General features: G+C 37.1%; 3 protein-coding genes across 3 annotated transcripts in view; 1 reads left to right on the plus strand and 2 right to left on the minus strand.

The window, feature by feature from the left end:
• Positions 1 to 1,377, plus strand: part of pgbd5 (piggyBac transposable element derived 5) — a 38,135-nt gene extending 36,758 nt beyond the window's left edge. The window contains 1 exon segment of the mRNA NM_001145605.1: positions 1,182 to 1,377. Coding sequence (NP_001139077.1) covers positions 1,182 to 1,377 — 196 coding nt within the window.
• cog2 (component of oligomeric golgi complex 2) overlaps positions 1 to 15,857 on the minus strand; it is a 198,537-nt gene that overhangs the window by 62,489 nt on the left and 120,191 nt on the right. The gene's annotated exons all lie outside the window — the stretch shown is intronic.
• Positions 13,717 to 15,857, minus strand: part of galnt2 (UDP-N-acetyl-alpha-D-galactosamine:polypeptide N-acetylgalactosaminyltransferase 2) — a 180,791-nt gene continuing 178,650 nt past the window's right edge. Inside the window, 1 exon segment of the mRNA NM_001128351.1 lies at positions 13,717 to 15,115. The gene's annotated coding sequence lies outside the window, so the exon portion shown is untranslated.

Below are 15,857 nucleotides of genomic sequence, written 5' to 3' on the forward strand. Positions count from 1 at the left end.
ATTCATTCTTTTTAGTTGTGAATTAATTTTTAAAGAAACAAATCATTTAGAAATTGCATTAAGATAAAACATGGAATATGAGATGCAGTGATATAAGGGGGGGGGGGGGGTAAATAAATACATTTCATAAAGTACAAATAGTTTCATTTTAGGACTGTTGGACCCCATGGCTGGAACTGCTAAGGACCCCCAAATTACTAAATCTGCCCATGGCATGTGAACAAACAACCAATCTCATTGGTCAGCCCATTTTTAACAGAATGAAGTTTCACAAACTAATTTCGAGAGGAGCACATAATATGATTAAGCACGACTGCCGTCTCGTCTGTAATCAGTAGTCCAATCATAGTGATCCAAGCTTACTATAAATGGATAATTTTTCTCCCTATTGCTCTATCTTTGTTTTGGAAGAATCCCCCTTCCACCCCATTTCCTCCTTTTCCACCCTTTTCTAAAGGGGAGCTCTCGAGACCTACCTGATCTCGAATCCCCTCATATGCTTATTGACCGGGAAAGAGCCTTGAGCTCAAGTATCTCCAAGCTCAGGGTTCTCTCCCTGGACAGCATGCCAAACCTGCCATAAACGCTAAGCATATCTAAGTGGGAACTGTTGAATTGCCTCACAGCAAAACAGAATGAGCCAGAAGAGGTTTTATAAGCCCTCTGGGGTCTTAGGGGTTTTTTAGGCTCTGGTGAAGTATTTGGCATGCCCTGACATGTGCTTTTTTTAGTTTCTTATAAATATGTTAATGACTAAAGTCTGATGACACTGTATTTAGCCCAAACTGTGCTGAAATAATATGAAAGCAGCAGTCTGTATGGTGTGGCATTTTTTGATAGTTAGAGCCACAGAAAAGGGCTTTTGTGTGTGCCATTTTGCACATTCAATGTGCACACTCAAATTAGCTCCTTTGTTTAGTCATGAGCCATCATAGATAATAGCGCTTGATAATTGGTGCATGAGTGCTAGTATTGACTTTCATTTCCTGAATCACCAAGAACCAGAGTTTCAGCTAAAAATCTTCTTTAATGTTCCACCGAAGAAGTCACCTACAACTCGAATGGCCTGAAGGTAAGTAAATCATCAACAGATTTTCATTTTTGGGTGAACTCTCCCTCTGTGCATCCCTTATCCAAAGAGTACTGCATCCACATGGATTTACAACTCTTTTTCCAACTAGGTATTTCATTTTCCACAAGCCCAATAAGACCTGGCAGCAAGTGTTCTGGCTGACCATCAGCATTGCCATCAACAATGCCTATATCCTCTACAAGATGTCAGACGCCTACCACGTTAAGCGCTACAGTCGAGCGCAGTTCGGCGAGAGGCTGGTCAAAGAGCTTCTGGATATGGACGACTGCTCACCCACTCAATGAAAGAAACCGAATGCTGTTTCAAACACAACAACAGTAACACACACACACACACACACACACACACACACACACACAAAACCCTCTGCCCTCTAGGGTCACTTAGAATAATCAAATCCTGTACGTAACACAAAACGTGCCAAGTCTGGTTGAAAAGGGATGTTTTTTTTTCACATCTAAACTCACATTTTAGATCCCATTCAGCCATTTGACAAGTCTCTTTAGTCCACTGTACATACAGTACATCACTGTAACACTTGCTGCATGAGAAACATAAAAAAACATCGTGCCCTTTGTAGATGTGCAATGATTTTTATCAATAGAGTTCCAGTAATAGTGTCGACGTAGTATTGAACCCTTGAGGTACACCATTTTGTGAATTCTCTCTGTTTGTGAGCGGCATATCCAACATTCAGCACTGATAAGCATACTGTAGAAACTCAACTGAGATGTGTAATCAGCAAAAACAAGAATGTAATGCAATTCACATGTTTAATCGCGGAGCATCGTTGATGTTCTTTCAAATATCTGGCCTTTTTCTATTTTATATCACTTAATATTTATCTTTATGACTCTTTTTTTAATAAAAGGCAACAATGTTAGTGATACAGATAATGTATTATGCCAGGTACACATGGCACTACTACTATGCTTCCCCAGTTGTTTTTTTGCACATTGAAATAGTAGAACAAGTAGGATTTGCAGATTTTAAATATATTCAAATATTTGAAATCATAATCATTCCAAATGAGATTTTCCTATATTTAGCACTCCATATATAAAAATCCTTCATCTGCCTTTCATTGTTATCCCTATGATTCTGTTAGTGAACTTATTATAAATCTAGTAAGAAAAAAGGGCCCAATATACAGTAGTATACCAAAAATAATGTAAATATGATTTCTTATAATTCATTTATATATTTTTATTGTGTGTAATTTAAATCGACTAGGGGCATTGATGTTTTCACGAAAAATGAATGAAAAGACTTAAGAAGAATGTCTCACTACCTGTAACCAGGTGGATTTACTGGATGTGGTCTTTTGCTGTTGTAGAATCTATAACAAGATCAGTTCTCAATGTTATTATATTGTAATAATTATGGTACAATTGCAGCATGTGGTGTAATTTGTCCCATCAGAGAGCAGACACAGATCCATACTGAAATATTTCCCTCAGGTAATATATATTTAAAGTAGTCAAACATGTCCCACTGTATCACTGTGTCACATTCATACAACATATGATGACCACTGTAGGGTCCTATGAATTCCTATGAATTGTTTTTTTTCTGTTTGTAATTTTTCTAGTCTACATTACATTGTGATGGTCAATCTTAATACTACTAAAAATAAATAAATAAAATAACAATAATTAAAGAAACTTCTGAAACCATGTAATTCAGTTCATTAAAAGTTAAACAAAATTGATCTTTTTTTAAAATGATTATTATTATTTTTAGAGGGGTTTCACTTTTAATTTAAATAGAATGGTGGAGGTTACAAACAAAAAAATATTGGGAGAAGAGAGAGGAGAAGGGACGGCAAAGGACCTTTAGACAGGAATTGAACTCGGGTCACCGTGAGCACCATGGTGCTATATTTTGGCCCACTTAAACACTAGGCTATTGGCTATGACAACAAAATTGTTCCTATTATGAAATCAATTTGTTCAAATTCCATTTTAATATTTACTTTCAAAACACTGTAGAACAATTGTGTAGTTATTTCTTAAAGGTGCAGTAGGTGACTGTCTTCAAAAACATTTTTGGTTGTGCTGGGTAAAAGTCTCTTCAGCCAGACGGAATCTGCTGACGTTTTTTGCTATTTCTGTGGAGAATTTTGGTAAAAGTATGTGGATTTCTGTGGATATATTTTGGGAGTATGATAACTAAAAGCTTAATATATGAAATAAAAATAATATCTTTTTAACTTTTATTTAATGTTTACAATGCAAATCCAATTAGATTCACTTTATTTGGCAAATAAAGCAAGTTTGTCATATTTCTAGTAAAAGACAGAAAATATTACTTTACAAACTGCATTGTACATAAATCAGATGAACATTTTTACATGTCAACAATATTTCTGAAATTAAGTATAAAAAAACTGAATAAATATAGATTTACACACATTTACTCAAGTAAATGAACAGAATTAATTATGGGCTAAAAATCTGCGGTATTATGCGCACGCAGACTCCAGTTGGGCCTAGTTATGTTTAAGGTAAATTATCTAAATGTATTTATATGTATTTTTTTATTCTGGGTAAGATATAAAACTAAAAAATGTTCATTCAATTAAAATTTATTGGGCCGATAATTCTGATAAGTAGCCCAAACTGTCAGTCAGCAAATGTAGATTTGCACAACTGCGCACCTCTGTTCACGCAGAGTCACTGTTTGAGAGTACATGTGCGCTGTGGTCACATGGACATGAGTGACAGCAGTAAAAACAAAAGCTGAATTAAATTAAAACTTTTTAAAATCCTGGATCAATATTGGAGTTACTTTTTAAAGCTGGAGGAAGGATGATACAATGGCTGAAATATTTATTTTAACAGGTAATGTTATGTTTTAAAACTTTAGTAACGCAAAGCTGATGTAGATTTTGTTGTTGTTTTTAATGAATAGGTTATATGCACAGAAGTGTTGTTCACCAACTGAAACCTTCTGACGAAAGATTGATATGACGTTTCAGTTTCATGAGGGATCTTTTACAGCAAATTTAATGTCGATTTTTATTAACCATATGTAAAAATGGCTATTCCGCCTAGCCTGCTTTACTGAGGTAAAGTTGGTTTTATATTCTCATTGGTTCATTTTTGAACAATGAGAACCTGTGATGCGCTCCCTATATTGTTTTCTATGCTATTTTGAATATTCAGTCTAAAATAGCATGTAAGTATGGCTTAGTAATTAGTGTAATTTCTACATGCTGCCGGCCAACCAGTAAGCATAAAGTAGTCGCTTTAGGACAAAGCGTGTTAGAGTGGGACTAATATTGAACATTATGACAAGTTTTGCTCACTAACTACAGAACTGAAGCGGTGCTAGATATAATAATATAACTGTTTTTCATTTAGAATGATAGTATTATAAAGTAGCCTACTAAAAGTTTTCTAACTGGCGAATGACATGATCTAGAGCAGGGGTCTCAAACTCGCAGCCCGCGGGCCATTTGCGGCCCTCAGTGCAATATTTTGTGGCCTGCGCCGACCGCTGTACTCTTACAGAATCAGCGGAGCGGGGAGAGAGAGCGCTCCCCGCTCCGCTGATTCTATCCGTACACAGCGCGCTTGTCACTCAATGCGCGTTGTCGCGTGCGTTCTGATCAGCTGTGTTGTCGCGCGCGTACTCGAGCGCGATGTTATCGCGCGCCTACTGAAGGGCGGGACCGAGGGTGTGTCGCGTCGCGGGGGCACTTTTGATCATTTTGGAAGGGCACTTTCTATGCAAGACTAAAAAGGGCATGTGCACTGCACAGGTTGAGCCCTATGTGTTCACGTGCCTGCCCTGCATCTTATATATATTGATATTATAGGTAGATACAGACTGGTACAGACTGATGTGACTGGAGTGGGGTGGGGGTGTTTTATTTATACATATATACGCCTTTTTTTTAGGTGAGGGAATGGAAGTTTTGAGTGAGTTCCCCCACTTTTTTCCCTAGGACTTCAATAAGTCAAAGTACAGGTCTAGACTTAATGATGATCATCTTCAAGCCATACTGAGGGTCTCAACTGCTTCCGCTCTAAAGCCAAATGTGGTTCAGATTTGTGAGAAGAAGCGCTGTCAAGTCTCTGGCAGCAAGAAGTAGGCAAAAGATGCCATGTTCAGAAGAACTGTTCATAATCTTCACTCAATGTTCTATTAATGTTCAGGACACTTCATGTTCAGAAGAAATAATAAAAACTGTTAATAATGACATTTGAGGACTTTTTTTTGTGAAATCCCTTATGCGGCCCAGCCTCACCCAGACTTTGCCTCCTGCGGCACCCAGGTAAATTGAGTTTGAGACCCCTGATCTAGAGGGTCTCGGTCATCTTTAATGTGCGCGTTCGTGTGATTTCAGGAGGCGTGGCTTTTATAGGGGACAATTTTTTTTTCAAACATTATGCTAACTGGTTAGCATTTAGGCAGATCACCTACTGCACCTTTAACAATAAAGTTTTAATTACTTTTGTTTTTAATTCATGTTTACAGATATATATTTTATTTCCTACTTTGAAAGTCGATATACCAACAAGTGTTAGGTTATCAACATTTTTTCTAAAATTTATTTGCCTGTGCTCAGCAGAAAGCTTAGAACAAGAGAGTCAATAATGACAGATTTTTTGGGCGTTAAAACTCAAAACAATAAAAAAAAAAAGCCAAATTGTGTGTCGTTAAACAACTACTCCCTTTTTTTATTACTGGATTTGTTATTCACATAAAAGAAAACATAGGCCTCTACCACTGTAAGGAACAGATGCACTGTAGTGAATACAATTATGATTTAAAAGACATGCTTTAATATCTCTTATTTACAGCTAACTGTGCCATCACCTATTGATTTTCATACTAAGTGAAACGCTGCACACCAACAAACCACTTAAGGTGCATGGTACTGAATTTCCCTTAAAACATTACTTTGAAGCTTTTTATTGAGTCAATACTAAACTACATTATGCCTTTGTAATTTAGATCATTCAATTTTAGTCATAGGTATATTATACACCATATTTTATATCTGCATCTTTTGTTTTTTTAAATCATGACAAAAGCAATGTTGTATCACAAATACAGTAGGTGTGTTCATAAATGATTGTTCCTTATTTGTTTGTCGTGAATTTATCATTTCATTGTAATATTTTTCTACTACTAAACTAATCTATGTAACACACTAACAAGTAGACTTCAGGCGATAACTGCCACCTGTGCTTATCAAAGAGAAAATGCAACAGATGATTTTAAGATTGTATATCTGTGATTTCCAGAGCAGTTTTTGGGTGTTTGCAGCACACACTCCTTCAATCTGCACGTCAGTGGGAATTATTTTGACCAGGCAAACAGTGAACTGTACAGACCCGTTCACACCAGGAGCTATTGCAAAACTTACTAGAGTCTATTTCATGCTACTAGTACTTATTAGTATCATCTATATTCTGTATTCCTTTTTAAAAAGATTCTAGCATCTGGTCATTAGATACTAGTTAAGATTCCACAAATAACCACTTGTCGATAAGAACAGGCTTCTTTGACCAAAATTGTGTTAGTCAGATTTTATTTTTATTTATAAACCGTAATCATGCTGTACACTATTTTTGCTGCTTCTTCAAACTGCTTATTTCAAATGAGCTAAATCAACACAATTCTTAAAGGTTTTTTTGGGGACAACTTAATTAGATTATGTTCAATCTACTTAAATTTGTAAAATCAATTAAGTTAACCTAAACGATTTATGTTGGGACAACATGAAAGAATTATGTGGAACCCAGCATTATATGCCCCTGCACACACACACAACAAAAAAAATCTGGGTTTTACACAATTTTTTTTCTATTGGAACAACATGAATGAATTAAGGTAACTTACTGTAGAAGTTTTTACTAATTTAACTGGATAGAACATTAAACATCAATTTGTCCTAAAAAAAAACACAAGAATTGTGTTGTTTCAGTTTATTTTATTTGACTTAAGTAGTTTAAACAAACAGCAAACATAATTTAGTGTAATAGCACATCAGGCAGGAAATGCAAAAGAAAATGTTTTGTTAACAGAAAAAATGTGCACTATTTGTATAATGTCTTCAAGCTGAAATGTAGAGCAGTCAGAGCGACAACTAATGCGATAACTTGCTTTCAAACGTACTTTCAAAGTACATTTTTGGTCCTTTCAGATTAAGGTGGGCATACAAATTCTGTAGGTCAGAAGGTCTCATGTCCATGCACACATCATGATTGACAATCGTTTTTTAGAAAATCATTTTAGAACTTTGTAAATTCTGAAGCAAAGGCATACAATTTCATACCAAAAACATAGACAGGAAAACATTCTCCCTATGGGGAAAAAATATATGAAAAAGCTGGTGTGACAGTAAAAAACGCATCATGTACGCATTCAGTTATGGTTGTCAAAAGTACCGATTTGATACCAATCGATTGATTCCTGCCATTATTTGAGTGCTGTTGAGCACGTTCTTAAACACAGCTGATTGGCCATTGTGTTCACAAGCTGAACAGATGTGACTGTGATTGGCTCTGATGTTCATCGATTCACAACTCACTGCTCAAGTGTGAACAGACATATTGACACTAAAACCTCAGAAAGCTGCATCTATCAGCTGATCTGTCATATATATGATAATACTGTAAATCAATCTAAAATTTGCTTAAATATTAACAAGAAACGGATGTACAAACTCGATTTGATTAGTACTGATGTCAATACATTTGACAACCCTACTACAGATATGCCACAGCCATATCACCCTGCAGCTCAAGACTGGTTACTCACTACTGCTAAGCAGGGCTGAGCCTGGTCAGTACCTGGATGGGAGACCACATGGGAAAACTAGGTTGCTGTCGGAAGTGGTGTTAGTGAGGCCAGCAGGAGGCGCTCAACCTGTGGTCTGTGTCAGTCCTAATGCCCCTGTAAAAGTGAAGCAGACACTATAATGTCAGTGGGCGCCATCTTTCGGATGAGACGATAAATTGACATCCTGACCCTCTGTGGTTATTAAAGATCCCATGCCACTTCTTGTAAAGAGTAGGGGTGTAACCCCAGTGTCCTGGCCAAAGTCCCTCAATCAGCCCTTACGATCATGGCCTCCAAACCATCCCCATCCACTGAATTGCCTCTATCACTGTCTCTCCACGCCACCAATAGCTGGTGTGTGGTGAGCGCACTGGTGCTGTTGTCCTGTAGCTGCTGTTGCATCATCCAAGTGGATGCTGCACACTGGTGGTGGTGGGAAGAGACCCCCCTCATGATTGTGAAGCACTTTGGGTGTTTAACCATACACAAAAAATACGCTATATAAATACACATTACAGAAAATAGTATTAGATTTCAAATCAGTAAAGACTGTTTATTTGTGTGCTCTAATAACAACAAAACATTGCACTTTTGTAAAATAATGGAAGCAAACCAGTCTTTCTGAAATATGAGCACGTCAAAGAAAAAAAGAAATAAAATAAATATAGATAAACTCTATAAATATAGTTTCAAATGATCCAGTTTTAAAAGGAAACATATTGTCAGATTTTGTAATCCGTATTGAACACACAGACACATTCAGCACTGTGGAGATAATGAGCTCATGTCTCAGACTCCATCTCAAGCCAATAAACAAAGAAAGTTTATAAATAACTTGTTCAAATATTAATGCAGTCTCCCCATATGGGTTTTCCCCTCACACATTCACAATCATTACTTCTGCCGGTGTGCTGTGCATTATGCATTTAGCACTTATTAGTCTGCACAGACAATTAAATGCTCATTATTGTGATTTACATGTTTAATGATCAAATAATCGACTAATGGTTAAAAATAAACAACTATTAGTTGACAAAAAAAAACTTCAGTCAAGGGCATCTCTAATATAAAAATCCCTAATAAAATAAATTACTAAAATCTGCAGCATTAAATTAGAGATAAATACAAATTTTAGATTTAAAGGCACAGTTCGCCCCCAAAAAAGTAAAAAAAAATAAAAATAAATAAATAATAATAAAATAATAATAAATAAATTAATAAATAAAAGTCATTTACTTATCCTCCACTTGTTCCAAACCTATTTGAGTTTCTTACTACTGGTCAACACAAAGAACATACTGAAGAAGAATGAGGGAAATAAGCAGCCTTGTTCTTCCATAGTATTTTTTGTTCTTACCATGGAAGTCAATGGTTGTTTATCTAACATTCTTCAGAATATTTCTTTTTTGTTTACCAGAAAAAACAAATTCATGAATGTTTAGAACCACTTGAGTGAGTAAATGCTGAGGAAATTTTCTTTTTGGATGAACCCTTCAATAAAACGGCTTGCCATACTACCTGAACTACATAGAGACACACTGAATGACAACCTCATGTTTAAATTTGGTTTTGGCTTTTATGATCGTTTTATTGTTTATCTGCCCCGACCTTGTTCCAGCTAGCATTTCTCTGTGCAGTTATTGTTATAGTGGTGTTATGGATGTTGCTAATTGTTATCAGTCATGTATGATTATGGTCATCCTTGGTGTGAATGGGCCTTAATAGCACGAGAGAGGTGTTTGTCCTCAGGGTTTTGTAACTACAGTGTCTACTGTAGTGCAATATATTGTAGGAGATCAGTCTGGGTGCTATGAAACATCTTTGCCAAGAATATCACCTGTAATAAGCCTGAAAACAGTCGGCAACCTTAAAAGTTTTAATCAAAGCTCATGGTGTAACGCGTTAGAAGAAAAACAGATTCTGCTTTTGCACTGGCCACTAACTTTGAAGAGTACACTTTAGGGTCAGCTTCATATGGCATGGTAAAAAAAAAAAAAAAAAAAAAGGTTTTAATATCAAAACAGCTATGACAAATATATAGTCTGAACACTCATTTACTGGACCAAATTCATCAATATCTGGTCATCTGAAGGAGAAGCCAGTGTTGGACGTGTGTGTATTTTCATGTATGAATGTTGTGAAGGTGAAGTGTCTTGCTGTATAAAGCTTGGTGGTCGGTTTCGTCTCCTCACTGTGAATGTTGAAATGATAAAGCTGTATGTGAGAGTATATTTCCGTGTGTTGTGTGTAACGTTCAGCCTCACTGTATCAAACTGATCTGTGCTTCACCTCCCTGCCTCTGTGTGTTTACACCAATTTGCACACTAATAAATGTGATTTATACATTTTTGTTCCCTCCAAAGTACTTAATTGCATCTTTCAGTGCAAAGAAAACAACAAAACTAAAAAATAAATAAATAAATAAATAAATAAATAAATAAATAAATAAATAAATAAATAAATAAATAAATAAATAAATAAATAAATAAATAATATAATAAATTGCTGGCTTCCACACAATTCACAAGTTAACTTACAGTGCATCCAGTAAGTATTCAGCGCTTCACTTTTTTTTTTTACACATTTTATGATGTTAGTCTTATTCCAAATTGTATTAAATTCATTTATTTGAATTCTACACACAATAGCCCATAATGACAACGTGAAAAAAAGATTTTTTTTTAATTGTTGCAAATTTATTAAAAATAAAAAAGCTGAAAAATTACATGTACAGAAGTATTCACAGCCTTTGCTGTGAAGCTCTAAATTGAGCTCAGGTACAGTCTGTTTCCACTGATCATTCTTGAGATGTTTCAGCAGCTTAATTGGAGTTCACCTGTGGTAAATTCAGTTGATTGGACTTGATTTGAAAAGGCATACACCTGTCTATATAAGGTCTCAGGGTTGACAGTGCATGTCGAAGCACAAACCAAGCATGAAGATTTGTCTGTAGACTTCCAAGACAGGATTGTCTCGAGGCACAAGGCTGGGGAAGGTTACAGAAAAATTTCTGCTGCTCTGAAAGGTCCAAGAGCATAGCGGCCTCCATCATCCGTCAGTGGAAGATGTTTGGACCCACCAGGACTCTTCCTAGAGCTGGTCGGCCATCTAAGCTGAGTGATCGGGGGAAAAGGGCCTTAGTCAGGGAGGTGATCATTAACCCAATGGTCACTCTGTCTGAGCTCCAGCGATCTTTTGTGAAGAGAGGAGAACCTTACAGAAGGACCACCATCTGTGCAGCAATCCACCAATCAGACCATAATAAACAAAATTCTCTGGTTTGATGAGACTAAAATTGAACTCTTTGAGGTGAATGCCGGGTGTTACGTTTGACAAAACCAGGCACCGCTCATCACCAGGCTAATACCATCCCTACGGTGAAGCATGGTGGTTGCAGCATCATTCTGTAGGGATGTTTTTCAGCAGCAGGAACTGGAAGACTAGTCAGGATAGAGGGAAAGATGAAAGCAGCAATGTACAGAGACATCCTGAATGAAAACCTGCTTCAGAGAGCTCTTGACCTCAGACGCCCCAGTTCATCTTCCAGCAGGACACTGACCCAAAGCACACCACCAAAACATCAATGGAGTGGCTTCACAACAATTTAGTGAATGTCCTGGAGTGGCCAGGCAAGAGCCCAGACCTAAATCCTATTGAACATTTCTGAAGATATCTGAAAATGGCTGTACACTGTCGCTTCCCATCCATCTGATAAGAGCTTGAGATGATTGAACATAAAATCATTAAATTGTTCCAAAAAAAAAAAAAAAAAAACCCACAACAATTGTGTTGATTCAGCTCATTTTAAATAAGAACAAACAGCAAACAATAATTTTTGAGTGACGGTCACATGTTGTATAAATGCTACTGCACTTATAAAAAAAAAAAAAAACCTCATTGGATAACTCCATTTCATCGAGATTTCAGGGATTGGGATTTTAATTTCAACTGCAGGATTTCATCGAAAATAATATACTGCAACTTACGCAATTAAACACTGCTTAGTCCAATGAAATTTGCTAAAATGCAGTTACCACAAACAAAACATTAGTATACCAGATTCAATGTATTTTCCCCCCTTTTTGCATTGTATATTTTCTATATTTTATTTGTAATATTATTATGGTAATAATGAATCATATTTTGATTAAATTAATTGGTTACATTGTATTATTTCACAGAAGACAAAAGATGCCAGTTTTTATGAATGCTTAAATAAATACAAAAATAACAAGAATAGTAAAAACAATCTATCCCAAGGAGTAAATGTAAAGGGAAGAGTACATTTCTGAACCTGACATACACGCATTTAAAGATGTAGCACAGCATATAGACTAAACACTCACCAGGCTCTTTATTAGGTACACCTTACACCTTACTAGTACCTGTTGGACCCCTTTTGCCTTCAGAACTGCCTTACTACTTCATGGTACAGAATCAAGTAATACTGTAAATATTCCTCAGAGACTTTGGTCCATATTGACATGATAGCATCACGCAGTTGCTGCAGATTTGTCAGCTGCACATTTAGGATGCGAATCTCCTGTTCCACCACATCCCAATGGTGCTCTATAGGATTGAGATCTGGGGACTGTGGAGGCCATTTGAGTACAGTGAACTCATTGTTATGTTCAATAAATGAAAATGATTGTTGCTTTATGACATGGAGTGTTATCCTTCTGGAAGTAGCCATCAGAAAATGGGTACACTGTGGTCATAAAAGGGTGGACATGATAAGCAACAATACTCAAATAGGTTGTGGCATTAACTCAATTATTCCTAATGGGCCCAAAGTGTGCCAAGAAAATATCCCCCGCACCATTACATCACCAGCAGCAGCCTAAACCGTTGATACAAGGCAGGATGGATCCATGCTTTCATGTTGTTGAGGCCAAATTCTGACCCTCCCATCTGAATGTCACAGCAAAAATCGAGACTCAGACCAGGCAACGTTTTTCCAATCTTCTATTGTCCAATTTTGGTGAGCCTGTGCGAATTGTAACCTCAGTTTCCTGTTCTTAGCTGACAGTAGTGGCACCCAGTGTGGTTTTCTGTTGCTGTAGTCCGTCCGCCTCGAGGTTGGACGTGTTGTGCGTTCAGAGATGCTCTTCTGCATACCTCGATTGTAATGAGTGGTTATCTGAGTTACTGTTGTCTTTCTATCAGCTGGAACCAGTCTGACCATTCTCCTCTGACATCAACAAGGCATTTGCAACCACAAAACTGCCGCTCACTGCATATTTTTGTCTTTGTTATACAATTCTCTGTAAACCCTAGAGATGGTTGTGCGTGAAAATCCCAGTTGATCAGCAATTTCTGAAATACTCAGACCAGCCCATCTGGCACCAACAACCATGCCACGTTCAAAGTCACTTAAATCAACTTTCTTCACCATTCTGATGCTCAGTTTGAACTGCAGCAGATCATCTTGACCATGTCTACATGCCTACTGTAAATGCATTGAGTTGCAGCCAATTGGCTGATTAGAAATTTGCGTTAACGAGCAGTTGGACAGGTGTACCTAATAAGGCAGCAGGTGAGTATGAACTGCAATATTATTCACAATCCAGTCCACATGGTTCCACATGGTTCATCTAGTTTATCAATAATTTACAGTAATAAATTCCTTCTTGTACAAAATATTCCTATATATATATTATATTGTTTAAATGTATTCACCACACATTCATGTAAACAGGAATTGTCTGAACATTGCCGCCTGTACCTGAAAACATTCAAAAGAATAAAGGAAATTCCCAATTTTTAGCACTTTGTTGTCATGTGAATGTACCATTAATTTAGCGAAAACACTTAAGACACCGGATTTGTATATAATTTTTTTTTTATTATTTAATTTAATTATTTTCCGTCATTCAAACGTTGGCAATATCTATAAAACAATGAACAAATACAAGCGCTGTACAGTCGACCAAATCACTATAACTGCAACTGAATGTGTAAATGTACATGCATGGACATACATACTGTATATACACACATATACACCATTACAACTGCTGACCCCATGCTGTTTCCTCCGCAACATCAAGATCTTCCTAAAACTGGCTTTCAAGGAAACCAAAAAGACATAAAAAAAAAGTTGGGGTCACATTGTCCTTCATTTACAAAAAAAAAAAAAAGATAATAATCAAACTGTCCTAATCTGAAGTTGAAGTGTGTTTTCATGTTTTGATTTACAGCAAATGACTTTGGCACACTGTGCTATGTAAACATTTCGTCCAATTCAAAAGATTAGCCATCACATATTGCTCCGAATTTGGCCGAGTTCTCAAAAAAAGGAGAAAATAAAAGCCCAAACTTTATACCATTCATTGGCTTCTCCTGTTAAACTGGAGAAAGGTGGCATTATTCAGTATGGCAAAAAAGTGCAGTCCACATCTACACCTGCTTTCCACTCATTTATCAGACACTAGACAACAAAAAACACAGGCAAGTGGACTGAATTTCTTCCTAAAGGCCACACGATCTCTGCCCAGACTCGGAAATATCAAGACAGAGAGTCTTCCGCGCGTTTCGTGGAGAATTTGTGGGAACAAACACAGGCCGGTACAGACGAATCCAACATATACAAGTCTAAGATTAACATAACACTTACTTGCTGATACATGAGGAGAGCTGACCCAAACGCAGCCAGACACTCATTTAGTCCGGATTTCCTAGCCTACAATAAGTTAGTCAGAGTTATACATGGGTTAACTGATTCGGTTTTCACATATCACAGGTGTTTTTGTCCGTTGGATTTACAGTAACACTAGATCTGTCAACTGAAGTACCACAATAACTCAAGGTTAGAAAGCATTTTGGGGGTGTGAATTAACGGACACACACACACACACACACGCACATAAAACCATCTTGCATTCCTCCATTGTGAGTCCAAACACACCCGTGCACACAAACACTCACATTTTCATTACAGTATCATGGATAAACAAAGGCAGTAACTGTTAACCATGAAAAGAAGGAAACCGGACGCTCCAGTAATGATGTAGCGTGTTAAGTTTGGCCACAGCGGCTGAGGATCACCATTGGTCTTGATGGAAAAAAAATAATCCAGGAGGCAAGAAACCAACGCTAATATTAGGATGCGCAGAAGTCAGAAAAAATAAAGTTGAAGATAAGGAGTAATACATATCCATATCAAGTGCAAAGCTGTTTGGAGATATCAACATGATACACTTGGCCTGGTTAAGAAAGGCTACACGCTCCCCACATCATTCTTCAAAACAGTGTTTACCTGTTTAGACATGGATCTTCTAAAAGTGGTAAATGCTTCACTTCTATCAGGGATTTTTCCAACCTCACTTAAAACTGCAGTTGTTAAACCCCTCTTGAAGAAGAGCAACCTGGATAACACCCTATTGAGCAATTACAGGCCAATCTCAAATCTCCCTTTCATTGGCAAAATCATTGAAAAAGTTGTTTTTAACCAGGTTAACAAGTTCTTAAACTTCAGGGGGTGTTTAGACAATTTTCAATCTGGTTTCAGAGCACATCACAGTACAGAGAGCGCTCTTATAAAGATAATCAATGATATACGCCTAAATACAGATTCAGGTAAAATAACAGTGCTGGTATTGTTGGATCTCAGTGCTGCATTTGACACTGTCGATCACAGCATACTTCTGGATAGGCTGGAAAACTGGGTTGGGCTGTCTGGCACAGTCCTCAAATGGTTTAGATCTTACCTTGAAGGGAGAGGTTACCATGTCAGTATAGGTGACCACAGGTCGAGGTGGACACCCATGACATGTGGAGTCCCACAAGGCTCGATTCTGGCACCTCTGCTGTTCAACCTTTACATGCTCCCTCTAAGCCAAATAATGAAAAAGAACCAAATCTCCTACCACAGCTATGCTGATGACACTCAGATCTACCTAGCCTTACAGCCTAATGACTACAGCCCCATTGACACCCTCTGCCAATGCATTGATGAAATGAGCAA

This window comes from Danio rerio, chromosome 13 (assembly GCF_052040795.2).
Source record: "Danio rerio strain M-AB ecotype USA chromosome 13, GRCz13ab, whole genome shotgun sequence".
Classification (NCBI taxonomy): domain Eukaryota; kingdom Metazoa; phylum Chordata; class Actinopteri; order Cypriniformes; family Danionidae; genus Danio; species Danio rerio.